Source organism: Blennius ocellaris (genome assembly GCF_963422515.1).
Source record: "Blennius ocellaris genome assembly, chromosome: 8".
Classification (NCBI taxonomy): domain Eukaryota; kingdom Metazoa; phylum Chordata; class Actinopteri; order Blenniiformes; family Blenniidae; genus Blennius; species Blennius ocellaris.
The window spans coordinates 5,822,474-5,845,661 of NC_137657.1; the positions used below are offsets into that span (position 1 = coordinate 5,822,474).

Sequence of the window (23,188 nt, forward strand, 5' to 3'; positions counted from 1 at the left end):
TGACGAAACCTCTGCAGGGACCGGCCCAACCCTCCCACTGCTGCACCGCACCACGCCACGGCGCCACTGCCCAACCGCCCCACCGCACATCACAACACCTTACCACTACTCCACCGCACTCTAGAACTGTAGCACTGCAGAGGAGGAGAGAGGAAGAAGAGGATGTGGAGGATGAGATTAGGAGGAAGAGGGATGTGGTGTGTTCGGGAGCAGTCTCGGAGTGCAGGAGAAATGACTTCCAGGTTCTCTGAAGGGAACAAAGACCTAGAGCTTTTATTCAAAAACCTTTGAAGTTAATTCTTTGGACTTTTGAAAAGTTCAAACGTTCCCGTTATTTTTTTTTCTTCTCTCTCCAAAAAACACTTTTTCACTTCACGACACCTGAAAAACACAAAACAAAACAAAAAAAACAATACAGAAGACCCTTATTTGACCTTTAAATGACGTCATCTCAACTGGTCATTCAGAACAGGCGGTACACATACATTCACATCCACCACCATGATTCTGACCACAAACAAAAACTACAATAAAATAACAGGAAAGCCAATTCTAATATATGAAACTAAATTGAATTAAATAAGCCATTTCTGCCTCACAGAACCAAACAATCACATAAAATCTAACTCTACTAGACTATAATGAGCAGAAAATCCAATGAAATTATTTGAGGTAAAAACTGTTATAGATAATATTTATTTGTTGTTCTGATAATAGCTACATGTTTAAGTGTACAACTGTCACAGTCGTCCGAATGTATTTTACATTCTGAATAAATACATTTCAGTTCAATAATATGATGTAAATTCAGTTCTTTAAAAAAAAAAATTTTTCTTGTTATTATTATTTATTATTGGTAGACAGTAGTACTTTACACAGCACAGTATTAAGTGGCTATTCTTCTCTTAGTGACAAGGCCCAACGATTACTATCCTCGGTGTCTGTTTAATTTTATTATCATTATTCTTGTGCTTGCCCTAGTGGCATGGTGCAAGAATAATTAGATTAAGATCACAAAAAGCACATCAAAAACATGCACAAGGTTCCGCAATAGGTTGTTCCAACTTTTGTTAACCATTCGTCTGTTTCTGAATGAATTGCAAAAAAAACCAACCAAATAAAATATCTCATACCAAGCCGATGGGCGTGGTGCCGAGATTGAAGGAGATCAGCCTCTGTTGCCAAGGAGACGCTGAGATCAACAGAGAACAAGCCACACAAAATTTCATCTGGGATTTTCTAGTTTATATCTACACTATCTGTGAGATAGAAAGTTTAATTTACCGAAAAAGTAATTAGAGTATTTCGGTTGTAGTATTAGTTCCTCTTTTCATTGATTGTTTTCGTCACGAACCAACGGAAAAAGTCCCCACGCTCCTTGCTGGCGTATTCGCCATTTTTTTTCACATTTCGGCTCTGTGATTGGCTCAAGCGAAACGATGGCTGCTGCGTCATTGGAGGAGAGCCTTGTCGATCCAAAGGGGGCGGGGCCTGCAGCTGGAGTCGATATATTGGGGAGCTTGAGAAACTGGCGGAGAGAAAGGCGGAGAACAAGCCGCTGCCGCCGCCGCCGCCCAGCTGGATAGAAGTCGGATGAACCAGCGGCTCCCGGAGGAGAGGCAGCGCAGTTTCTCGCGGGGATGTCGGCGGACCACAGCGACCAGATAAAGCCGCTCCTCACATCTGTAAGTCCCCCTCCAAGTGTACCTGTTAGCCGGGGAGCTAGCGCCTCCTCCGCCGCCGGGGGACCGTCTCCCGAGAGCGGGGCACGAAGTGGGAGTCCTCACCCCCCCTGAACAACGGTGCCTCCTCTCGGGTCAAGGCTGAGCCGGGGCGGTTGAAGCGGCTGTCAGAGGCCGGAGGAGTTGGTACAAAGCTTTAGCAGCCGAGCGCTGTGCCTTCCAGAAAAAAGGACCACGCTTCTGCCAGGAAGTGACAGAAAGTTTGCGGAACTCCGTCTGAAAAACCGAACATTTGTGATTCACAGGCTGATAAATAAATGTGTGACGGAGATGTAAAAGCCGCAGAGGTGGATTTTAACCCACACGAACCAGGCTTACAATCGGAATAACTCGCATCCACACAGATGGGATGGTTTAGCTGAAAATGAGCCTTTTCTACTTGTTGCGCTACCGTTAATTTCACCGTTTCTTCCGCTCACACGAACGTCTTTTTACCCTTTAAAATCTAAAATAAGCTTTACTGATTATTTATTAAGCTTCCACCTGTATGCCGAACTGGGGAGGATTGTGAATAAGACTAATTAAGTGCTGGCACTTTTGTGAACAGTGTGAACGTTTCTCTAAAGACACGAATAAATAAAATGACCCTTCTAAATAGCGAAGTTTGGTACATAAAGTTTTATCCCGAGGGTGAATTAGTTATCCTTGAAACCGATGAGTTTGACGCTTTATTTTTGACATGATTAAATGTCTTCAAAACAAACACACACACACGGAAGCTTGTGTTGACATAGTCCTGACCTGATGCTGTGCGTCTGAACTTTGACCTTGATGTCCTGCTGGATGCTGCTCTCCGGTTACCACGGCAACAGAACTCATCAGTTTGGAGTCACCTGGAAGTTTCCCAGGTTGCCTTCGTGCTTCCCTCTCCTGTACATGTGATTTTAAGCTGCTGAGACATTTAAAGTCCTGGGGACCAGTGTCCCCGTTGTCCCTCTCCAAGTTTGAGTGTGTGTGAACAATGAGAAGGTAACGGCTTAAGTGAACACAAACTAGTAACCACAAACGTGATGCAAAATGGTTAAAAAGAGAAAAATCTCAATGGACACAGTAAACGGAACATAAAGACACAGAAAGAGACACAGTGGGACTCAACTTTATTTCTAAAGCTCTTAAAACAACAAAACAATACCACAAAATGGCAACAAATAAAACGTGAGCGGAGTCTCAGGCGGGGTTAAAAGACGAGGGATAAAAGTTTGTGTTACGATTAGTTTTTAAAATGCACAGTGAAGAGGCTTGTCTGACGTGAGTGGCCTCTTGTTCTGTACCTTCGGTCCCATATTATACTACCGTAAATCGACTTTTCTGTGCTTTAAACATAAAAGTGCTATTTGGGGTTCATATACTCTGCTAAAAAAAAGTAAAGAAAACACTAAAATAACATGCTAGATCTGAATGAATGAAACATTCCTATTAAAGACTTTGTTCTTTACATAGTTGATTGTGCTGACAACAAAATCACACATTATCAATGGAAATCAAATTTATTAACCCATGGAGTCTGGATTTGGAGTCGCGCTCAAAATTAAAGTGGAAACACACTACAGGCTGATCCAACTGTGATGTAATGTCCATACAACAAGTCAGAATGAGGCTCAGTAGTGTGTGTGGCCTCCACCTGCCTGTATGACCTCCCTACAATGCCTGGGCTCCTGCTGAGGTGGGGATGGTCTCCTGAGGGATCTCCTCCCAGACCTGGACTAAAGCATCTGCCAACTCCTGGACAGTCTGTGGTGCAACGTGGCATTGGTGGAAGAAGAGAGTCATGATGTCCCAGATGTGCTCAACTGGAACCAGGTCTGGGGAACGGGGGCGGACCGGTCCAGAGCATCAATGCCTTCATCTTGCAGGAACTGCTGACACTCCAGCCATGAGGTCCAGCATGGTCTCATTAGGAGGAACCCAGAGCCAACCACACCAGCATCTGGTCTCACCAGGGGTCTGAGGATCTCATCTCGGTACCTAATGGCAGTCAGGCTACCTCTGGTGAGCACATGGAGGACTGTGCGGCCCCCCAGAGAAATGCCCCCCCCCCACACACCATTACTGACCCACTGCCAAAGCGGTCATGCTGGAGGATGTTCCTGCAGCAGAACGTCCTCCACATCCTCCAGACTCTGTCACATGGTCTCAGTGTGAACCTGCTTTCACCTATGAAGATCACAGGGCGCCAGTGGCCAATGTGCCGATCTTGATGTTCTTTGGCAAACGCCAAACATCCTGCAGGGTGTTGGGCTGTAGGCACAACCCCCACCTGTGGACGTCGGGCCCTCACACCACCCTCATGGAGTCTGTTTCTGACAGTTTGAGCAGACTCATGCACATTGGTGGCCTGCTGGAGGTCATTCTGCAGCTCTGGCAGCTCCTCCTGGTCCTCCTTGAACAAAGGTGGAGGTCACAGTCCTGCTGCTGGGTGGTTGCCCTCCTGCGGCCTCCTCCAGGTCTCCTGATGTCCTGGCAGCGCCTCTATGCTATGGACACAACGCTGACAGACACAGCAAACCTTCATCCTGGATGAGCTGCACCACCTGAGCCACTTGTGTGGTTGTAGACTCCGTCTCATGCTGCCACTAGAGTGAAGCACCGCCAGCATTCAAGTGATCAATACATCATCCAGAGAGCAGAGGAAGTGAGAAGTGGTCTGTGGAACCACTGCTTTATTGGGGGTCTTGCTAATTGCCTATAATTTCCACCTGTTGTCTTTTCCATTTGCACAACAGATGAAACTGATTGTCAATCAGTGTTGCTTCCTAAGTGACAGTTTGATTTCACACAAGTGTGACTGACTTGGAGTTCATTGTGTTGTTTAAGTGTCCCTTTATTGTTTTGAGCAGTGCACATCCCCAAAGTGGTTTTTCATTGATTCACTCCAGCTTGAGTTCACAGTCTTTCTCTGTTCTACCTGGTGGAGGAGCTCAACACCTTGATTCTATTTGATGACGTGGCACCACCTTGCTGACGTCACAGAGCTGGAGAAGCTCCGCCTCCAGGAAGATTGACATGTGGAGAAACCAAAACAAGACACGCCCACTATCTCAGTCTCTGCTGCTTCACATTGAACTGCTGGTTTGTGTGTCCAGAACTGTTTTCACCTTCATGTCCACTGGAGAAAATGTGTTTTCAGGTACCAGTATGGTTCCACACTATTTGTCTTGCTGGAAGAAGAAGCACAGCGGAGAATGTGGCTGGACTTTTTTTTCTTTTCCACAAAGAATGTTTGTTTACGTGCAACTCTTCACCAAAGAAGCTTCCAGAACTACGGTACTTTGAAACTGGACTTACTCAGAAGCTCATCTTGAAACCTGCTGCTATTCCCACAATAAAAGACTAACGAGGGCCGAGATCTGTAAGGACATTACTACAACTAGAGAGTGAACTGCTGGCTACGTCACCCAGGGGGTGGAGGAGGCGGCTGTGGGCTGGGCTGCAGTCTGTGTGAGGGTGGAGGGGGTGGAGGAGCTGAGAACCACCTGGTTCATGAGAGGTGGAGGAGGAGGAGGAGGAGGAGGAGCTGACAACCACCTGGTTCATGAGAGGTGGAGGAGGAGGAGGAGCTGAGAACCCCCTGTTTCATGAGAGGTGACGTCAGCTCAGTCCAAGAAATAACTAGAATTTCACAAGTTGTGAGTGTTTTATACTGGATCAACCAAATTATTATCCTACATGAGCATAGGATGGACTGAAACATGAAATATAGACAAATGTGGGTCCTTTAAACCTGAAGCTTCAACACTACAGCACCTCCCACTGGACAAATAGAACACTACAGCACCTCCCATGGACAAATAGAACACTGCAGCGCCTCCTACAGGACAGAATGTTTGAGCAGGATAAGCAGAGCAAACTTCCAGTTTATGAAAAAGCAACTGAAACACATGAGGTGTTACTGGAAGGTATTTAATTTAGTGTGTATTTGTCTTCTGGGTTTAGTTTCTGTCTGGTATTTCGAGTTTTTTTTTTCCCCAGAAATGTTCTGGAAATGTTTTGACTTTTGACCATGTGTTTACTTTTAAACCGGTTTGAGTGAAAGTTGTTCTGTTTGGTTTTGGAGCATGTGGTGAGTCTGAGTTCTCTGCGTGTTTGAAGAAGTTCTCGCTGCTCTTTGGACTTGTTTTCCTTGATTTTGTCTGTGCATCACTGAGCTGTGACTGCCTGGTGGTTCGTCTGGGTTCAGTGACGATCATATGGCACTCGGCCACCAGGGGGCGCCGCAGGAGTCGGATTCAAGCCGTAGAACAGAGCGAATCCACCCGCTTCTCAAACGTCACAGATCCACACCAACAACACATCCACAGCTTCATGCTCATGAGGGTCTGAGGATCATACCGGTTCCAGAAACGGAAAAAGTTCCTTCAAACTAATTGTTCCAGTCTTGCCTGCTTTTAAATTCCTGGTTCTGCAGTTCCGCTGCAGTGGGTCCGATAAGAAGGAAACTTTCCTGCCTCACCGAGGTGAAACACGAGCCTCCGTCAGCTCCACCAGCTCTGCTCATTTCCCCTCCAGAACAATCCAGTTAGTCCCACAGACTGATCCTCCTGCATCAGCCTGATTAAAACCCACCGAGGAGGGAGGTTAGAGGTCAGCGCTGCACAATCCCATGAGACTCGGGTTACCTGACGGAGAGACGACGACGTGTTCCCACTGGAACAAAGGGACCCCCCGGGTTGTGTTCTGAGCCAGGACGGAAGGACGAACTGAAGTCTGGTGCTGCCGAGACTCGTAGTGACGCCGGAATACGTTTGATGAAGACTTGATGGAAACTTGTTGATTCCCTGACCTGGAAATGATTCCTTTTAACTTTGTCTTGACCGTGTTGAAACGCGACTTGTGATTTGATTTGAACTAAACTTTGTTTTGTTCTAACTTGTTGGGGACTGAGCCCCGAAAGGCCTGGAGGCAAGGACCCCATTACTTTTGTCATGTTTTCTTATTAGTTGTATTGATTCTCGGCTTGTCATTGATAACGTGGAACACATTGGACTTTATACCTTTTTTTTTTTTATATACGACTTGTTACTGCATTCCTTGACTCGGGTCCTTTTTCTTGTGGACCTGGTAGTTATTGGTGCCGACTCTGGTCTTTTTAGATCGTAACGCCAACTTGTGAATCACAATCTATTTATAGTATTTGGACCTTGGCTGTTCTTCAGGTAAAACTGGTTGGTTTTAGCCGAAAACGTGTCTTGATCTTGACGGGTGACCTGTGAGGTCACGGTGGAGGCTGGTGAGAGGAAACACTGTGTGACCTGCTGCTGTCAGCATCTGACTAGCCCCACCCTCTGTGTGTGTGTGTGTGTGTGTGTGTGTGTGTGTGTGTGTGTGTGTGTGTGTGTGTGTGTGTGTGTGTGTGTGTGTGTGTGTGTGTGTGTGTGTGTGTGTGTGTGTGTGTGTGTGTGTGTGTGTGTGTGTGTGTGTGTGTGTGTGTGTGTGTGTGTGTGTGTGTGTGTGTTATAAAAGCTGAGTGTGTGTGAGCTGCTGCCTGTGTTCTGGTGTGTTCGTCTGGACGATGGGAGAGTTCCTCAGGACTCGGAGGGTGAGCAGAGACTTCCACAGATTACATTCCTCTGTGTAATCTGTATTTACTCTTTACTTCACACGCGTTGGCTGGAACCAGAAAAGGAAAATGTGAAGTGACTGAGAAAGTATTTGTACTTCAGAAGGGTTTTTGTTTTTTCCCTCCAATGCGAAGACGGATCTGTGAACTTTGTTTAAACCTCAGTGAAGGACCGGGGCAACTGACTCAAGTGTAATGGTGTTACTCTAAAGCTGCAGAAGTAATCAGATTACTTTGATTTCCAAAGTAGGACTTTAACTGTGTAGTGTATAAATATTGTATTTTCTTTCAAATGTAACTGTGGATTTGATGGATTTATAAAAAAAAAAAAGTGCTGTGAGGTTATTGATACAAGTTACATTTGCTGTAACCATGACAACAAACAGTATTACGATAAATGTAGTTTCTATCTCTCCCCCTCTCTCTCTCTCAGGGGAATGACGAGGAGGCGGTGTTGGACCAAGGAAAGACCAGCTCTACTCTGTACATCAACTTTGAGAAGGACGAACTAGAGAGTGAGTACACACACACACACACACACACACACACACACACACAGTGTCACAGGTGTTTGTGACGTAATATTTACGTTTATCATTTTAACCTTTTTATTTTCATGAATCTGAGTGTTTGTGACCCTCTTTAAAGGGTCCCTGAAATAATTCTATTAAAATACACCAGTATTTAGCATTATTTTTCCCCCTTTCGAATGATATATGACACACCAATGACAATCACACCACTATCTTGCTCTTGAGCGCCGAACGTCTAAAAATGCCTTTAAATCTCCCGCCCTGTGAATCTGACCTAGTGTTTGTTGTAAGCTAAATTATTACCAGTGAAGAGAGTGCGAGTGTTTTCGGAGCGGTCACCCACCCGGCCCCGTCGTCCTCCGCCGCTCCTCAGGTCACCATGCAGTGTTTGTCGGCGTCCACGTCCCCATGGGCCATCAGAACCGGCGCCGCCACCGCCACAGGGGACACCGCCATCACAGGAAGAGGCGGGACCGCCCGGACCGGGACGACGGGAGGGAGTCGCCCACGTACGGTCGGTGTCGGTCAGGCCCGCACGTCGCCAGCGGCCACGGCGGCGAGCTGACGGTGGGTTGGTGTTCTCGCAGACACGCCGTCTCAGAGGGTCCAGTTCATCCTCGGCACCGAGGACGACGACGAAGAGCACGTCCCCCACGACCTCTTCACGGAGCTGGACGAGCTCGCCCTGAGAGACGGGGACCTGCAGGAGTGGAAGGAGACGGCCAGGTCTCACACACACACACACACACTCAGTCTTACACACACACTCGGTAGATGTGGCCGTGTGGACACGTGTCCTCGCTGTGCAGGTGGCTGAAGTTCGAGGAGGACGTGGAGGACGGAGGCGAGCGTTGGAGTAAACCCTACGTGGCCACGTTGCCTCTGCACAGCCTGTACGAGCTGCGCACCTGCATCCAGAACGGAACCGTGCTGCTGGACATGCGAGCGAGCGGCATCGAGGAGATCGCAGGTCAGAGACGCCGCTTGAAGTGATAAACGAGTTGATCGACTCCTGAATTTCACCTGCAACTTAACCTGCTTGTGTGCTCCACTGTTTAACTGCCGGTAAAGTTGCTAGTTACTCTGCTGATGAAGCCGCCGGCTGACCTAACTAATAAAGTGATGATGAAACTCCAGAACCTGCTAGTAAACTCCTGTTTATACCTGCTAGTTGGCTTCCTATTTTTACACGTCATGTCAGCCGATAGTTACTTGATGCTAGTTGACTTACTAAAGTTATTGGTGTTGATTTGTCATTTTAGTATTTGAGTTTAAAAGTTTGATCATTATGAAAGCTAAACTGTTGCAGAGGTCTTCAGAACCTCAGGTGTTAAACCATGTGTGACTGGCGTGCAGACATGGTGATCGACAGCATGGTGGCGTCGGGGCAGCTGGCGGAGGAGGTCCGGGAGAAGGTGAGGGAGGCCATGCTGAGGCGGCACCACCATCAGAGCGAGAAGAAGCTCAGCAACAGGATCCCTCTGGTCCGGTCCTTCGCCGACATCGGCAAGAAGCACTCCGACCCCCATTTCCTGGAGCGCAACGGTGAGCCCACACCTCCTGACCAACCGGATCTGCTCCGTCACAGTTTGGTGACCTCTGAATTGTGCTGAGTCGGTTCACGGGGCCGTCGGTGGACGTTTGTCTCGGCCCGGATGTGAACGTACGGGGGATTAAAGCCCCGCTGTTTAATCTTTTACTCAAAGTTCCGCTTCGTTTCCACGAGTCAGCACTAACCTGACAAAATCTGGTGAGTCAGACCGCTAATAACCAGCTAATGAGTCAGTGTTTTAACCGAATCCTGTTAAAGAAATCCAGAGCGCTAATCTGCACCCGAAGCGCTTTACACTGTTAATCACATTCACACATGCACTCACACGCCAATGGAGGCGGCTGCCATGGAAGGTGCTCAGTCCATCCATTGGGCCGTTTGAGGTTCAGTGTCTCGCTGAAGGACATTTTGACATGTGGACACAGGGAGATGGAGGAATTAAACTTGCAACATTCCCATTGAGAGACGCCCACTTTACCAACCGCCCCACTCCGTAGAGTAATCCAGGGTCCACGTTGAGCCCCTGTGACGTCCTTTTAATGAGGTCCCAAAGGCCATGTTGGTATGTCATGCTGTAGAGTGTGCCGCTTTGATGGGAGCAGGTGTTTGAGCTTTGGACCAGGGTCCCTGTCGGGGTGTCACACTGAGCAGCAGAACGCAACACTGAGCAGCTGGTGTCACTGCAGGTCTGCTGGCCTCGCCTCAGTCGGCTCCCGGAAACCTGGACCACAGCAAGCACAGTGAGAACCGAATCAACGGAGGCCTGCATGAGAACAGCACGGTGGACTTCAGCAAGGTAACGACACCCTGCAGGGCCGCACGGACCGGAGACACCGTCCAATCAACAACAAGCAAGGACCGAAAACTTTCAAGAGTTGAAGCACGTTGGACTGTGAAGTCGGTGCTCATCGTTCACTTCCTGTTTTCTTCCAGTCATCTTCTAGAGCTTCATGTTTTCTTCTGGATCTTCCTGTTTTCTTTTGGTCACTTCCTGTTTTCTTCCAGTCATCTTCTAGAGCTTCATGTTTTCTTCTGGACCTTCCCGTTTTCTTTTGGTCACTTCCCGTTTTCATCTGGATCTTCCTGTTTTCTTCTGGATCTTCCTGTTTTCTTCTGGATCTTCCTGTTTGCTTCTGGAGCTTCTTGTTTCCATTCAGTCACTTCCCGTTTTCTTCTGGATCTTCCTGTTTTCTTCTGGATCTTCCCGTTTTTTCTGGATCTTCCCGTTTTCTTTTGGTCACTTCCCGTTTTCTTCTGGATCTTCCTGTTTTCTTTTGGTCACTTCCCGTTTTCTTCTGGATCTTCCTGTTTTCTTTTGGTCACTTCCTGTTTTCTTCTGGATCTTCCTGTTTTCTTCTGGATCTTCCTGTTCTCTTTTGGTCACTTCCTGTTTTCTTCTGGATCTTCCTGTTTTCTTTCTCACATTTATTGTTTTCTTTCGGTCATTTCCATCTTGTTTTAAACTGGTTCTGGACTGGATCTGAATTGGTTTCAGGCTGATTTCACACTGGTTTCTTCCTGTGGAGATATTTCTTTTTCCTTATTTGACCATCCTGTTTCTAGGATGCGATGGGAAGCCACATTAGAACGCTCCAGGAAGCAGATTGGGATCAAGGGTCATGCTCAGGGACCCATAGCGGTAATAAAACCTGCGTGTGATTCCAAGTCTTCTTCTCAAGCCTTTAGGCCGCCACTGCTCACGTCAGGTTCTGGTATTTTCAGACCTGAAGCTGTTTGGTCCTGGATGAGGTCATGTGATTCATGTAGCTGGCGGCTATCTTAGCATTAGCTTCTCTCTGCTAACAGTTTTATTCAGGTATTCAGTTTAATGACAAAAAACAGATTTTAATTTAAAACAGCTTCAATAATCCATGACCACTGTCTTATTTGTGGGCTCCTTGTGAGGGGGCGGGGCGAGCAGCAGCCAATCAGGTGATGGTGTGTCTCTCAGCAGGACTGTGACTGCTCCTGTCTGCTGCCAGCAGGGGGCAGAGTGCCCGCAGTAAGTCCCTCCACCAATCAGTGGCCTGTGTCGTGGTGCTGCGCTGTGATTGGCTCTGTGGAGTCTGGTGGAGCTCGGCCCTGTGGTTTCAATGTTGTGTTGAATAGCTTTCTTGTACGTGTGGTCAAACAAACGCCATTAGTCTCAAACTAATGGCCAACGTGTTCACAACATAGACGGGAATGATAATGAATGGTGTGTGTGTGTGTGTGTGTGTGTGTGTGTGTGTGTGTGTGTGTGTGTGTGTGTGTGTGTGTGTGTGTGTGTGTGTGTGTGTGTGTGTGTGTGTGTGTGTGTGTGTGTGTGTGTGTGTGTGTGTGTGTGTGTGTGTGTGTGTGTGTGTGTGTGTGTGTGCGTGCGCCAGGTGGACATGAACTTCATGAAGAAGATCCCCCCTGGTGCTGAAGCGTCCAACGTTTTGGTGGGTCAGGTGGACTTCCTTGAGCGTCCCATCATTGCCTTCGTGCGTCTGGCTCCGGCCGTGCTGCTGACCGGCCTCACAGAGGTGCCCGTGCCCACGAGGTAACCCCCCCCACCCAAACTCTACCTTCCCACTCTACTTCAACACTCAACCCCCCACAATCTACCACACCTCCACCCCCTTTACCATACAAGTGTCAGCGTCAGTTTATGGTCGTTTTGTATTTCTTTGCATTCTCAGTGGTTTTAATGTCTTTGAAAGGATTTCATTGGTTTTTAATCACTTAAGTTTTGTAAGGTTTTTTTCAGAATGGACTTTGTGGGTCTGTTCAGGTTTCTCTTCCTGCTGCTCGGCCCGTTTGGAAAAGGTCCAAAGTACCACGAGATCGGACGCTCCATCGCCACTCTGATGACGGACGAGGTGAGGACGGGGTTCTGAACCCAGACCGGTTCCACAAACCGGATGGAAAGTCCAACTCAACATTAAACGGGTTCACACTGGCTCAAACAAAAAACATAGAACAGATCCAAAACAGATTTGATTCCCAATCAAAATCCAGATCAACCCAGAACCAGATCAACACACAACGTCCAGGAACAGAAAGGAAACCGGTGCTTAAATGTGTTAGAACCAGAACCAGCCAAGATCTTATCCAACCAACCCAGTATGAAACATTTACAGAACCCGTCCAGTCAGATCCTGGACTGAACCAGATTGGAACAGTTCCAATACAGTCGCATTCATCTGAGATCCGTTCCAACAGACCAAACGACCAGAACCAGTTCAAACCCTGGTAGTAAACCATTCCAAACTAGTCCAAAACCTATTCTGAACCAGATTAAAACTGATCCACAACAGATCCCGTCCAGAAGCAGAAAGAAGTCCAAGGCCAAAGCCAATAATTAATCCTGAACCAATTCAAGAAATCCAGTTTGTACCTGTGGAGGAATCTAGTCTGGAACCAAATACTGAGCCCAGATCAGAACCAGTTCTTCCAATAAGTGCAAAAAATATTAATCTAGTCCAAAGAGCATCACAGTGTCCCAGGCCAGACTCCGTCCAGAAGGGTGTCAGATGTGTCAAACTCCGTGTCCCGGCCTGTGTGGATTCTGACCTCCACTGCAGAAACGTTTCTCACGCCACTTGTTTCTCCACAGGTTTTCCACGACGTGGCGTACAAGGCGAAGGACCGCAACGACTTGCTGTCGGGCATCGACGAGTTCCTGGATCAGGTGACCGTGCTGCCCCCGGGCGAGTGGGACCCCAGCATCCGCATTGAGCCCCCCAAGAACGTCCCGTCCCAGGTGAGCAGGCGGCGCCATGCCGCTTCGGGAACCAACGACCGCCGAGCTGCCGTCACTGAACCAGGAAGCTGACGGTGACGGCCTTTTGTGCGTGTCTGCAGGAGAAGAGGAAGACGGCGTCGGCCCCTAATGGCTCCGCCCACAGCTGTGACGCGGTGAAGGAGGCGGAGCATCAGACGGGACCCGAGCTTCAGAGGACGGGCCGGTAGCGCCACGCCCCCCTCCGGTCCAGGCAGTTTCCACACGACCGCAGTGTTTGAAACGCGTCTCCGTGTCGCTCAGGATCTTTGGCGGTTTGGTGAAGGACGTTCGGAGGAAGGTTCCGTTCCTGTGGAGCGACGTGCGAGACGCCTTCAGCCTGCAGTGCGTGGCCTCCGTCCTCTTCCTGTACTGCGCCTGCATGTCGCCCGTGATCACGTTTGGGGGGCTGCTGGGCGAGGCCACCAAGGGAAACATAGTAAGACAAACAGCCAATCAGACGCATCCCTGCCTGAATGAGGCGGTCGTTACAGAACCACTCTCTCTCTCTGGCAGAGTGCCATAGAGTCTCTGTTTGGGGCGTCTCTGACGGGCGTGGCGTACTCGCTGTTCGCCGGACAGCCTCTCACCATCCTGGGCAGCACCGGCCCAGTTCTGGTCTTTGAGAAGATCCTCTTCCGCTTCTGCAGGTGAGACGTCGGAGCTAAACTCATGTTACACTGCTGGACTTCTTAGCACAAGCGTTATTCAAACTTTAAAATGCTGACTAGTTTTGGTATTAATCTCGCTTTAAACAGTCTTGATGGTAAAGAGGCCCTGAATGTGAAACTTCGATAAAGCTTCCACTGATTTTGTGTTACACATTTGTTGGAGTCTCTTTAAAGTAGTTTTGCTAGCCGTATTTGTTTTCTGTTGCTTCTCATCCGTGTGTGATGTGGCTGTGAAACGTTGGTGCCCCCTGCTGGGCAGTGAGTCGGGGAGAGGCGGGTAATGTTGAATAAGAGCGGCAGCTTGAGCTGATTAGTAGGATTTGGACTCGGCCCTCTAAAAGGTTTACTTTGTGCGTTTGTGTCCCAGAGCTCTCACAGAGGTCAAAGGTCAGTGCCTGTTTGTTTTATTGTTTGTTCAGGATTAAATAAACAAAAAGATTTTTGTTTATTAAGTCTTTCATAACACATAAAGTCCCAGTTTTTAAACCTACTCCATTTCCCTGGTTACATCGTGTGTGTGTGTGTGTGTGTGTGTGTGTGTGTGTGTGTGTGTGTGTGTGTGTGTGTGTGTGTGTGTGTGTGTGTGTGTGTGTGTGTGTGTGTGTGTGTGTGTGTGTGTGTGTGTGTGTGTGTGTGTGTGTGTGTGTGTGTGTGTGTGTGTGTGTGTGTGTGTGTGTGTGTTGGGAGCAAACTAAGGGTCAGGAGGTCAGCAGAGGGTCACTTTTAGTCCCTGAGAGGAAAACTAAATGCAGATAAAGCTAAAGGAGTTAGCGCTAAAGCTAATCCCGTCAAGTCTAAGGTGATTACTCTTCACACTTTAGGTTTGAGGCTAAAACAAACTTTACCGTCTTTGGCTTTGATCTTATTTCATTTAGCTTTGGTCTTTACTCCATTACTGTTAATCCTCACTCCACGAGCTTCAACACTAAACCATAAGTAATCTTACTTTCCAGGAAAACTCTTTTACCTTTAATCTTTGCTTCATTAGCGTCAAGGCTAACTCCTTTAGCTTTGAGCTAACTCCTTAACTGGTAGGCCAATTGCTTTAGCTCGAACGCTAACTGCTTTAGCTACATTATTCTTGCATACAATCCTGAAATAAATATATATATATATATATATATATATATATATATATATATATATATATATATATATATTCTACTTAAACCAACACAAACTTTGTCAGAGCTTCCAAGAAATGTTCCAGGCATATTTTCATGTGTTTATTTCACTGAGGGTGCTGCGGTGGTCTCAGCAGTTCTCCTGGTAGTCCTACTGGCTCACATGGAGTAGAGCAGGAAGCCACTGAAGGTGCTGTGGTGGTTGCTGTTGTCCCAGATCTGCGTGTTGTGCCACAGCTTGAGGGACAGGGTGTCGCCCTGCTCCAGCAGCAGGGCGGCGCCATTGGACGCCGTGTCGCTGCCCGCGCCCGACGGCTGCTCGTGGACGATCAGCTGGATGGACGCGTCATTCTTGTAGAGCACGGCGCTCATGGTGAAGTCGGTGGGGGCGTTGGCGGTGAAGCGGACGTAGTAGACCCCTCGAACGGGGGCGGTGAAGACACCTGAGAGGGGGGGGGTTAGGGGATCGTGGTTAACGGGGAGTGACGCACACTTTAAGACCCCAAGGCGGACTTTCCCCGTCACTCACCCGTCTCAGAGTTGTACGCCTGTCCGATGTTGGTCAGCACGTCTCTGAAGATCAGCGCCTGGCTGCCGCTCGTCGTCTTCTGCATACCGTTCCCACCCAGGGAGGCGGAGAACGCCACCTTTGGAGCGTCTGACCACGGCGAACCAAAGGAGAAAACAAATCAGAACACTGAGGACATGGAGCACAAACAAGAACATGAAAAATAATAAAAAGTCTTAAATGCGTATTATGAGAAATAATCTGACCGGTGATGGACTTCAGCTCCTTCTCTGTCCCCGCCAGTCTCTCCTTGATTCCTGCACATGCACAGTGAAAACGGCTGACTTGCAGAATCATGTCCAGCCTTGGATCGGTTCTAACTACAAAGCTTCATGTGACGTTTTCTTCACACGAGTCATTCAAAACAGTGGATGAGTCTGACCTGCGTTCTCCGTCTGCATCTGAGACACTGCTGTCTGAAGAGCCTTCATCTCCACCTCCAGGTCCACCTCCTGAGGCTGCTCATCCACCCTGAAACACACAGTGTCAGGCTACCTTTTACTAGTTCAATACAATCTGTTGGTGCAGCCATCAAGTTCAGTGTTAAAAGACTCGGTACTAAGCCTCAGCAGTTCTCCTGGTAGTCCTACTGGCTCACATGGAGTAGAGCAGGAAGCCGCTGAAGGTGCTGTGGTGGTTGCTGTTGTCCCAGATCTGCGTGTTGTGCCACAGCTTGAGGGACAGCGTGTCGCCCTGCTCCAGCAGCAGGGCGGCGCCGTTGGACGCCGTGTCGCTGCCCGCGCCCGACGGCTGCTCGTGGACGATCAGCTGGATGGACGCGTCGTTCTTGTAGAGCACAGCGCTCATGGTGAAGTCGGTGGGGGCGTTGGCGGTGAAGCGGACGTAGTAGACTCCTCGAATGGGGGCGGTGAAGACACCTGGGGGGGGGGGGGTAGTTTTAGAGATGACCTGTAGGTGGAGCCGAGTGTTTCTAGTCATTGATCGTTAGACCGGGTTCTTTAAAAGGGTTTTAAAAAAGTTTCAGACTTTGTGCGAGGTTTTGGCTCTGTTCCAATTTTTAAAAAATAGTTTGCAGCCATCAAATTGAGCTGCTCTTATTCAGAAAATTGTAAACTGCTGTCAAGGTTGACTTGAGAATAAAGTGTGACTGCCAGATTTAAGTCCCCTGTGAAACAGGAGTGCCTGACCTGTCTCTGAGTTGTATGCTCCGCCCACGTTGGTCAGCACCTCCCTGTAGACCAGGTTTTGGTTCCCCGTCGTGGTCTTCGTCAGGCCGTTCCCTCCCAGAGAGGCTGCGAATGCAACTTTGGGCGTTTCTGGAAGAAAAGAAAAGTCGGCGATTGTAGGATCCGAGACTTGAAATCGTAATTATAGTTTGTAGCTTAGCGACGTGAGTAAAAGACGTGAGCGTCACCTTGAACTCTCTTCAGCTCCCGCTCAGCCACCAGGAGGCGCCCCTCCATCACTGCACACAGAGACACACTCAATAAGACACACGTTGGAAGACGCATTAACACACAGAATAAACCACACGGACACATAAGTTAACACACACATTTAAGATGCCACTGACACACAGACGAAGACACACACATTTACAAAAATACATTTCAGTTAAACTTCCATGTTACAAATGTAACTGGGGTATGGGCCAGTTCCTTTATTTCCCTGTGCAGCTCAGAACCCTGTAAAGCGGCGTAGCGTCCCGGTCGGAGTGCGTCGACTCCGTTAAAGACACAAATCTAGAAATATGCCGCCGGCATCATTTCCCTGTATTTTCAGTTTGGCTCAGGGTCCATCCTTACCCCGCCTCTCGGCCCTCAGGTTCTCCAGCGCCTCCTTCACGTTCTGGAGCTCGGCCCGGGGGTCTACGCTCTGAGCCAAGCCCAGCAGGGCCGTGAAGACCAGAGCCAGCAGCAGGGTGGGAACGTAGGGGGACATGGTGTGTGTCAGACGTGGGCTCTGAGCCCGCGGTGGCTTCTTATAGCCGGGGTCCGTCCTGAGTCCATGTTTACTTTGGCACAGACAGATAACAGGTTGTCTGCTGATGCAGCCGAAAATGAGGACAGAGACCTTAAACAGCCTGACAGCTTTTAACTGGCGGCGGCAATCTGGAATTTTGTTCACCAATCGTCGGCGAGGCCAAAAGCAATTTAGACCAATCAGAGTCTGTGTTTGACTCCCGTGACCTTCAGGGCAGAATGCAGCACTTGATTGTGACTGGTTACTGATTGGCCGGCTCATTGATCGGCCGAGACAAATATCAGGAGGTCACAGAAGGTAGCGGAGCTACCGGGGGTGGAGTACCGACTCCACACTGCCCCCTGGTGGCTGAAAAGGAATGGTGTTGACTTTGACTCTGGATCATGTTGCTGAGTAACACCTTCGTCCTCCTCCTTGTCCTCCTCAGTGATTACGGCCTGTCCTACCTGTCCCTGAGGACCAGCATCGGGCTGTGGACGGCCTTCCTCTGCCTGCTGCTGGTGGCCACGGACGCCAGCTCGCTGGTCTGCTACATCACGCGCTTCACCGAGGAGGCCTTCGCCGCCCTCATCTGCATCATCTTCATCTACGAGGCGCTGGAGAAGCTGGTGCACCTGGGAGAGCTGTACCCCGTCAACATGTACAACCAGCTGGACAACCTCACCTTCTACACGTGAGACACCGCCACCTGCAGGCCGCACTGTCTGAACCGCCGCACATCGGACGCAGCAACAACAACTGCTCCCAACGCACCGACAAACACCACGATCAGGATTCAGTTTTATGCTTCTTCACATTGAATCAGTCAGTAGCTAACATGCTAACGTGAGTTTATGTTGTAGACGTATGCGTTGGTTTGAATTTCAACTATTTTCCACTTGTGCCTAGTTAATTTGTCGGGATGCGTTAAAAGGTTTTTGTCTCCTGGGGGCTTCCTGGTTGGAGACCCACACACCGACATGGCCACGGTAACCTCGGCCACGTTGCGTTTCAGGTGTCAGTGCGCCGAGCCGGCAAACGCCTCGGCTGAGCTGCGACAGATGTGGCACAGCAGGAATGTGACGCCCGAGAGTCTGGACTGGGAGCAGCTGACCGCGAAGGTACACAAACCATCTGAACCGTGGTCGACACAATCCTCCAGGAAATGTTTTCTACATTCCGATTCAGAGATAGCAAGAGCAGGAAACTAGAGACTTTGGTGCAGTACCTCATCTGTCCACCGGGGGCATCTTTTCTCTTTCAATAAGAGGCTGCAGGGACGGCTCACTCACTTCAATTCACTTTTACTTCCCACGTGTCAGTTTATTTGTGTGTTTTTGGAACGGAAGAAGGAATATTTTGTCTGATTAATGTAACCCTGTGTGTTCATGTGTGCAGGAGTGTGTGTCTCTCAGAGGTCAGTTTGTGGGTCCGGCCTGCAGCCTGAACGGCCCGTACGTCCCAGATGTTCTCTTCTGGTCCGTCATCCTGTTCTTCTCCACGTTCTTCTTCTGCGCGTTCCTCAAACAGTTAAAGACGAGTCGATATTTTCCCACCAAGGTGAAGCAACTCCCCTCAAAAAAGAAAAAAAAGAAATTATTTAAAAACATTTGATCTCAGCTGTTCACAGCGCCCTCTACTGCTCTCTCTGGGTTTTCACAGGTTCGATCGACCATCAGCGACTTTGCCGTTTTCCTCACCATCCTCATCATGGTGCTGCTGGATCACCTGCTTGGAGTTCCTTCACCCAAACTCGACGTCCCAGACCGCTTTCAGGTCTGTCTGTCTGTCTGTCTGTCTGTCTGTCTGGTCTATCTAGAGCCCGTTATGTCTCAGGGATCCTGAACACATAGTCTCACAAACAGCCCCAACGCTAACTCATTTAGCTTCCAGCTTATCGAGATAACGTTGAGTGTTGCAGGATGTGTGCTGGGGTATTTGTTTAGGTGCCGGGCTGACTGTTGCCCCCACGTCGGGGCAGTTCCCACAGAGCTGTGGCAGAACGTCGTCACTGCACAAATGAATCCAGGTTCAAAGTGAAGTCTGTCCCACAGTCTGCATTACAAACGTGCAGGCTAATGCTAATCACGCGCTGATGAGGCTATGCTACTGCAGTAAACAGGGGTTAGGTCAGTGGTTCTCAATTATTTTCTGTCATGCCCCCCCTAGAGGACAAAAAAAATTTCAGCCCCCCCCCCCCCGAACTGTACTACCATTGAGAACCTGATAATATTTATTTATTTATCTGTATAAACCACTGTATGATTTGCTGGCACCAGCATTCTGCATACAATCGCCTGATTATCAAAATGAATTAATAAAATGAGCTTGAGGCCCTTTTTTTATCGTTCAAGCATGAATAAAGACACTAATACTGAAAGTTGCGCCTGCCTCACCCTGGCCCCTGACACCCCACCACGCCCCCCCAGGGGGGGCTCACCCCACCATTTGAGAAGCACTGGGTTAGGTGAAGTGTTGAGACAAGTGGTCTTCAGCGAGAGAGAAGTGAGCGGCTGTGTTCACCAGCAACTGTAACTGAGTTACGGGACACAATTGGCTGCGAGCACGTGGATATTAAAAGTTGGATGTTGACGTTACTTTTACCACTGGCAGCTCCGCTCCATACCTAAATGCTGTCATGTTGACGTTGTGGTTCTGGGGTTCCAGCCCACCTCCAGCAACCGGGGCTGGATCATCTCTCCTCTGGGGACGAACCCGTGGTGGACGCTTCTGGCTGCAGCCATCCCTGCCCTGCTCTGCACCATCCTCATCTTCATGGACCAGCAGATCACTGCCGTCATCATCAACAGGAAGGAGAACAAGCTGAAGGTCAAAAATGGAAAAAGTTGAGAACTCACATTTATGTATCAGAGGAGGAGTCTCTCCCTGATGCCCCCTCCTCCCCCCCCCCCCCCTCCTCCCCCCATGCAGAAAGGCTGTGGGTACCACCTGGACCTCCTGGTGGTGGCCCTGATGCTGGGTCTGTGCTCCATCATGGGTCTTCCGTGGTTCGTGGCGGCGACGGTCCTCTCCATCTCGCACGTCAACAGCCTGAAGCTGGAGTCGAGCTGCGCGGCGCCCGGAGAGCAGCCCAAGTTCCTGGGGATCCGAGAGCAGCGGGTGACGGGCTTCATGATCTTCGTCCTGATGGGCTGCTCCGTCTTCATGACCTCCGTCCTCAAGGTCCCAGTCCTACATCTAAGCCTTTAACTGTAGCGTGTTTTACAAACTTTAAACAAACTCCAGAAGCTGCCGGGTTCCTCGGGTTTCGGCGGAACGTTCAGATAAAACAGTTCAAGTTGTTGTGAAGTTTTAAAAGTTGGACGGTGTTTGACGTTCCACTGCAGGAGTCTTGTCCTCTGAACGTCTTTGTGTCCTCAGTTCATCCCGATGCCCGTCCTGTACGGAGTCTTCCTCTACATGGGCGCGTCGTCTCTCAAAGGCATCCAAGTGAGCGTCCCGTCTCGCTCCTCGTCACCTTGTCCTCCGTCTCAACTCGTCTCGCAACGTCTCATCCTGTCCATCTGTCCTTCAGCTCTTCGACCGAATCAAACTGTTCGGCATGCCGGCCAAACACCAGCCAGACCTCATCTACCTGCGCTACGTCCCGCTGTGGAAGGTCCACGTCTTCACCGTGGTGCAGCTGACCTGTCTCATCGTGCTGTGGGTCATCAAGGCCTCGGCCGCCGCCGTCGTCTTCCCCATGATGGTGAGACGAGCCGCGGGAAGCCTCTCGGGACTCCTCGCCGTCTTTTAACGCAGCGACTCGCCCCCGCAGGTCCTGGCGCTGGTCTTCATCCGGAAGCTTCTGGACTTCTGCTTCACCAAGAGGGAGCTGAGCTGGCTGGACGACCTGATCCCGGAGAGCAAGAAGAAGAAGGAGGACGACAAGAAGAAGAAGGAGAAGGAGGTAACGCTGCCTTTGTAGGTTTTTAACGAAGCCGTTTTGACCTGCATGACTCGCTGATGGCACAAGGTTTTGCAAATGCAGAACACTTAGCATCTGGTTTAGCAGAGCGGCTAGCTGCAGCTTTAGCTTCTGTTGAGCCTCGGTCTGTGTGTCAGGATGCCCAGCGGAAGTTAGAGGAGGAGGCGGACGAGACGCCGAACGACTTCCGAGGACTGGCGAGCCAAGGACGGTGAGTTGGCGTCGCCCCGCTCGCGTGGATGAGTCGTTCTCGCCTGCAGAGGATTAAACGGTCCGTGTTTTCAGCGGCGACCCGTCTGAAGTCGACGTCTCCGATGAAATGGCTGAAAGCGACGCCTGGAAGCCTGTTTCCATGACGACGGCCGCAGGCAACAAAGGTCTGAAACGCTGCTCCAGGTAAGGCGAGCCGATACAAGGAGGCATCACACTTTCTAATTTACAATTTCAAGGAGTCATTGTGTGGAAATCACATGTATCCATGTTAAAACTAGTGTATTGGTGTTGGAGCTCAGTGGAAACTCGTCTGAAAATCTGCTGTTTGAAACTGGCTGAGTTTGTTCAAACCAGATTCACCCACAACGGGAGGTTTTGTTTTTGCTCCTGCTCCTCAATCTGATAGGACGGTGAATTTCTCTGAGCCACGATTAGATTACAACATTACGTGGTCCATCATTCTAAATCTCTGGGGTTGTTGCTGGCTGACCAGATGTGGTTCATTACAGTTACTATGTGGTTGCTAACTGGTTGATTGTGGTTGCTAACTGGTTGATTGTGGTTGCTAACTGGTTGATTGTGGTTGCTAACTGGTTGATAATGGTTGCTAACTGGTTCAATGACGGTTGCTTGGCGACCAGAAATGGTTGCTATTTGGTTTATTATGGTTACTCAGTAGTTTTCTGATGGTTGCTAGGTGGTCGACGATGGTTGCTAGGTGGTCGACGATGGTTGCTAGGAGGTCGACGATGGTTGCTAGGAGGTTAAAAACCAGCCTCTCGATGGATAAAGTTTTCCTTTGTAATGATGTTTCTCAGTCAGGAGAAGCTGCCGAGCGTCCAGATCGTCGAGGAGAAGGACGACGTCTGCAGAGCCGTGGACGCAGAGACATCGCTATGATTCACCCGTAGGGGGGGCCGGAGGACGAGGAGGGCGGACCCAACGTCCCTGATTGGACACTGCAGGCTCCCCGTCCTCTCGGAGCGAGGTGAAAGGTCGCGGCTAGACCAATCAGACGCCGCCTCTTCGCGCTGCACTGTTCAGTGTTTTCAAGTACGAGTCAAATGTTTCTTTTTCTCATTTCCTGGTGAAAACTCGGAGACTCCGCCCACCAGGAGCCGTCACCACTGCCTCAGGTTTCATTGGCTGGTTTTTCTGCTGCACTGTGATTGGCAGGAAATGAAATGTGACTCTTTTTAAAGTTTCTGCTTTGACGAAGCAGACATTTTATTTAATCCACCGAGGTGTGTGTGTGTGTGTGTGTGTGTGTGTGTGTGTGTGTGTGTGTGTGTGTGTGTGTGTGTGTGTGTGTGTGTGTGTGTGTGTGTGTGTGTGTGTGTGTGTGTGTGTGTGTGTGTGTGTGTGTGTGTGTGTGTGTGTGTGTGTGTGTGTGTGTGTGTGTGTGTGTGTGTGTGTGTGTGTGTGTGTGTGTGTGTGTGTGTGAGAGAGAGAATTTTAATGAAGCCCAATTATTTGTTAATAAACTGAAAGGCTCTGAAGTGTTTGTTTACACGATTCATTTCTCAGATTATTTGAACTTTCACATCAATTCCATTAACAACACGTGCACATGTTCAAAGTGTTTCATATTGTAAATCTGCATGAAGCAGTAAACATCTGCAACGACTCGAC

The 23,188-nt window shown here is 49.3% G+C and overlaps 2 protein-coding genes across 2 annotated transcripts; one reads left to right on the forward strand and one right to left on the reverse strand.

Moving 5' to 3' along the window:
• Positions 1–1,538: 1,538 nt before the first annotated feature.
• slc4a7 (solute carrier family 4 member 7) lies at positions 1,539–23,017 on the forward strand. Its single transcript, XM_080500792.1, has 25 exons — positions 1,539–1,685; positions 7,733–7,814; positions 8,206–8,346; positions 8,420–8,558; positions 8,642–8,802; positions 9,189–9,377; positions 10,071–10,180; positions 11,751–11,908; positions 12,140–12,227; positions 12,965–13,111; positions 13,213–13,316; positions 13,394–13,568; positions 13,646–13,779; positions 17,864–18,109; positions 18,431–18,536; positions 18,814–18,975; positions 19,078–19,191; positions 20,083–20,244; positions 20,347–20,598; positions 20,797–20,865; positions 20,951–21,124; positions 21,194–21,325; positions 21,481–21,554; positions 21,629–21,739; positions 22,375–23,017. The coding sequence occupies exons 1-25, from the start codon at positions 1,641–1,643 to the stop codon at positions 22,454–22,456; spliced, it is 3,357 nt and encodes a 1,118-aa protein (XP_080356918.1). The 5' UTR covers positions 1,539–1,640; the 3' UTR covers positions 22,457–23,017.
• Positions 15,084–17,394, reverse strand: LOC308133421 (uncharacterized protein; the record flags this gene model as incomplete). Its single annotated transcript, XM_080500781.1, has 8 exons — positions 15,084–15,367; positions 15,454–15,582; positions 15,699–15,749; positions 15,875–15,963; positions 16,091–16,370; positions 16,641–16,769; positions 16,868–16,918; positions 17,259–17,394. The coding sequence occupies 8 exons, from the start codon at positions 17,392–17,394 to the stop codon at positions 15,084–15,086; spliced, it is 1,149 nt and encodes a 382-aa protein (XP_080356907.1).
• Positions 23,018–23,188: the final 171 nt, after the last annotated feature.

Bases quoted from the DNA above. Each gene is read 5' to 3' on its own strand.
- slc4a7 (XM_080500792.1), top strand. From the start codon at position 1,641: ATGTCGGCGGACCACAGCGACCAGATAAAGCCGCTCCTCACATCT. The intron at 20,599-20,796 runs GTCCCAGTCCTA...TTGTGTCCTCAG, and splicing joins TCATGACCTCCGTCCTCAAG to TTCATCCCGATGCCCGTCCT. The intron at 21,125-21,193 runs GTGAGACGAGCC...TCGCCCCCGCAG, and splicing joins CCGTCGTCTTCCCCATGATG to GTCCTGGCGCTGGTCTTCAT.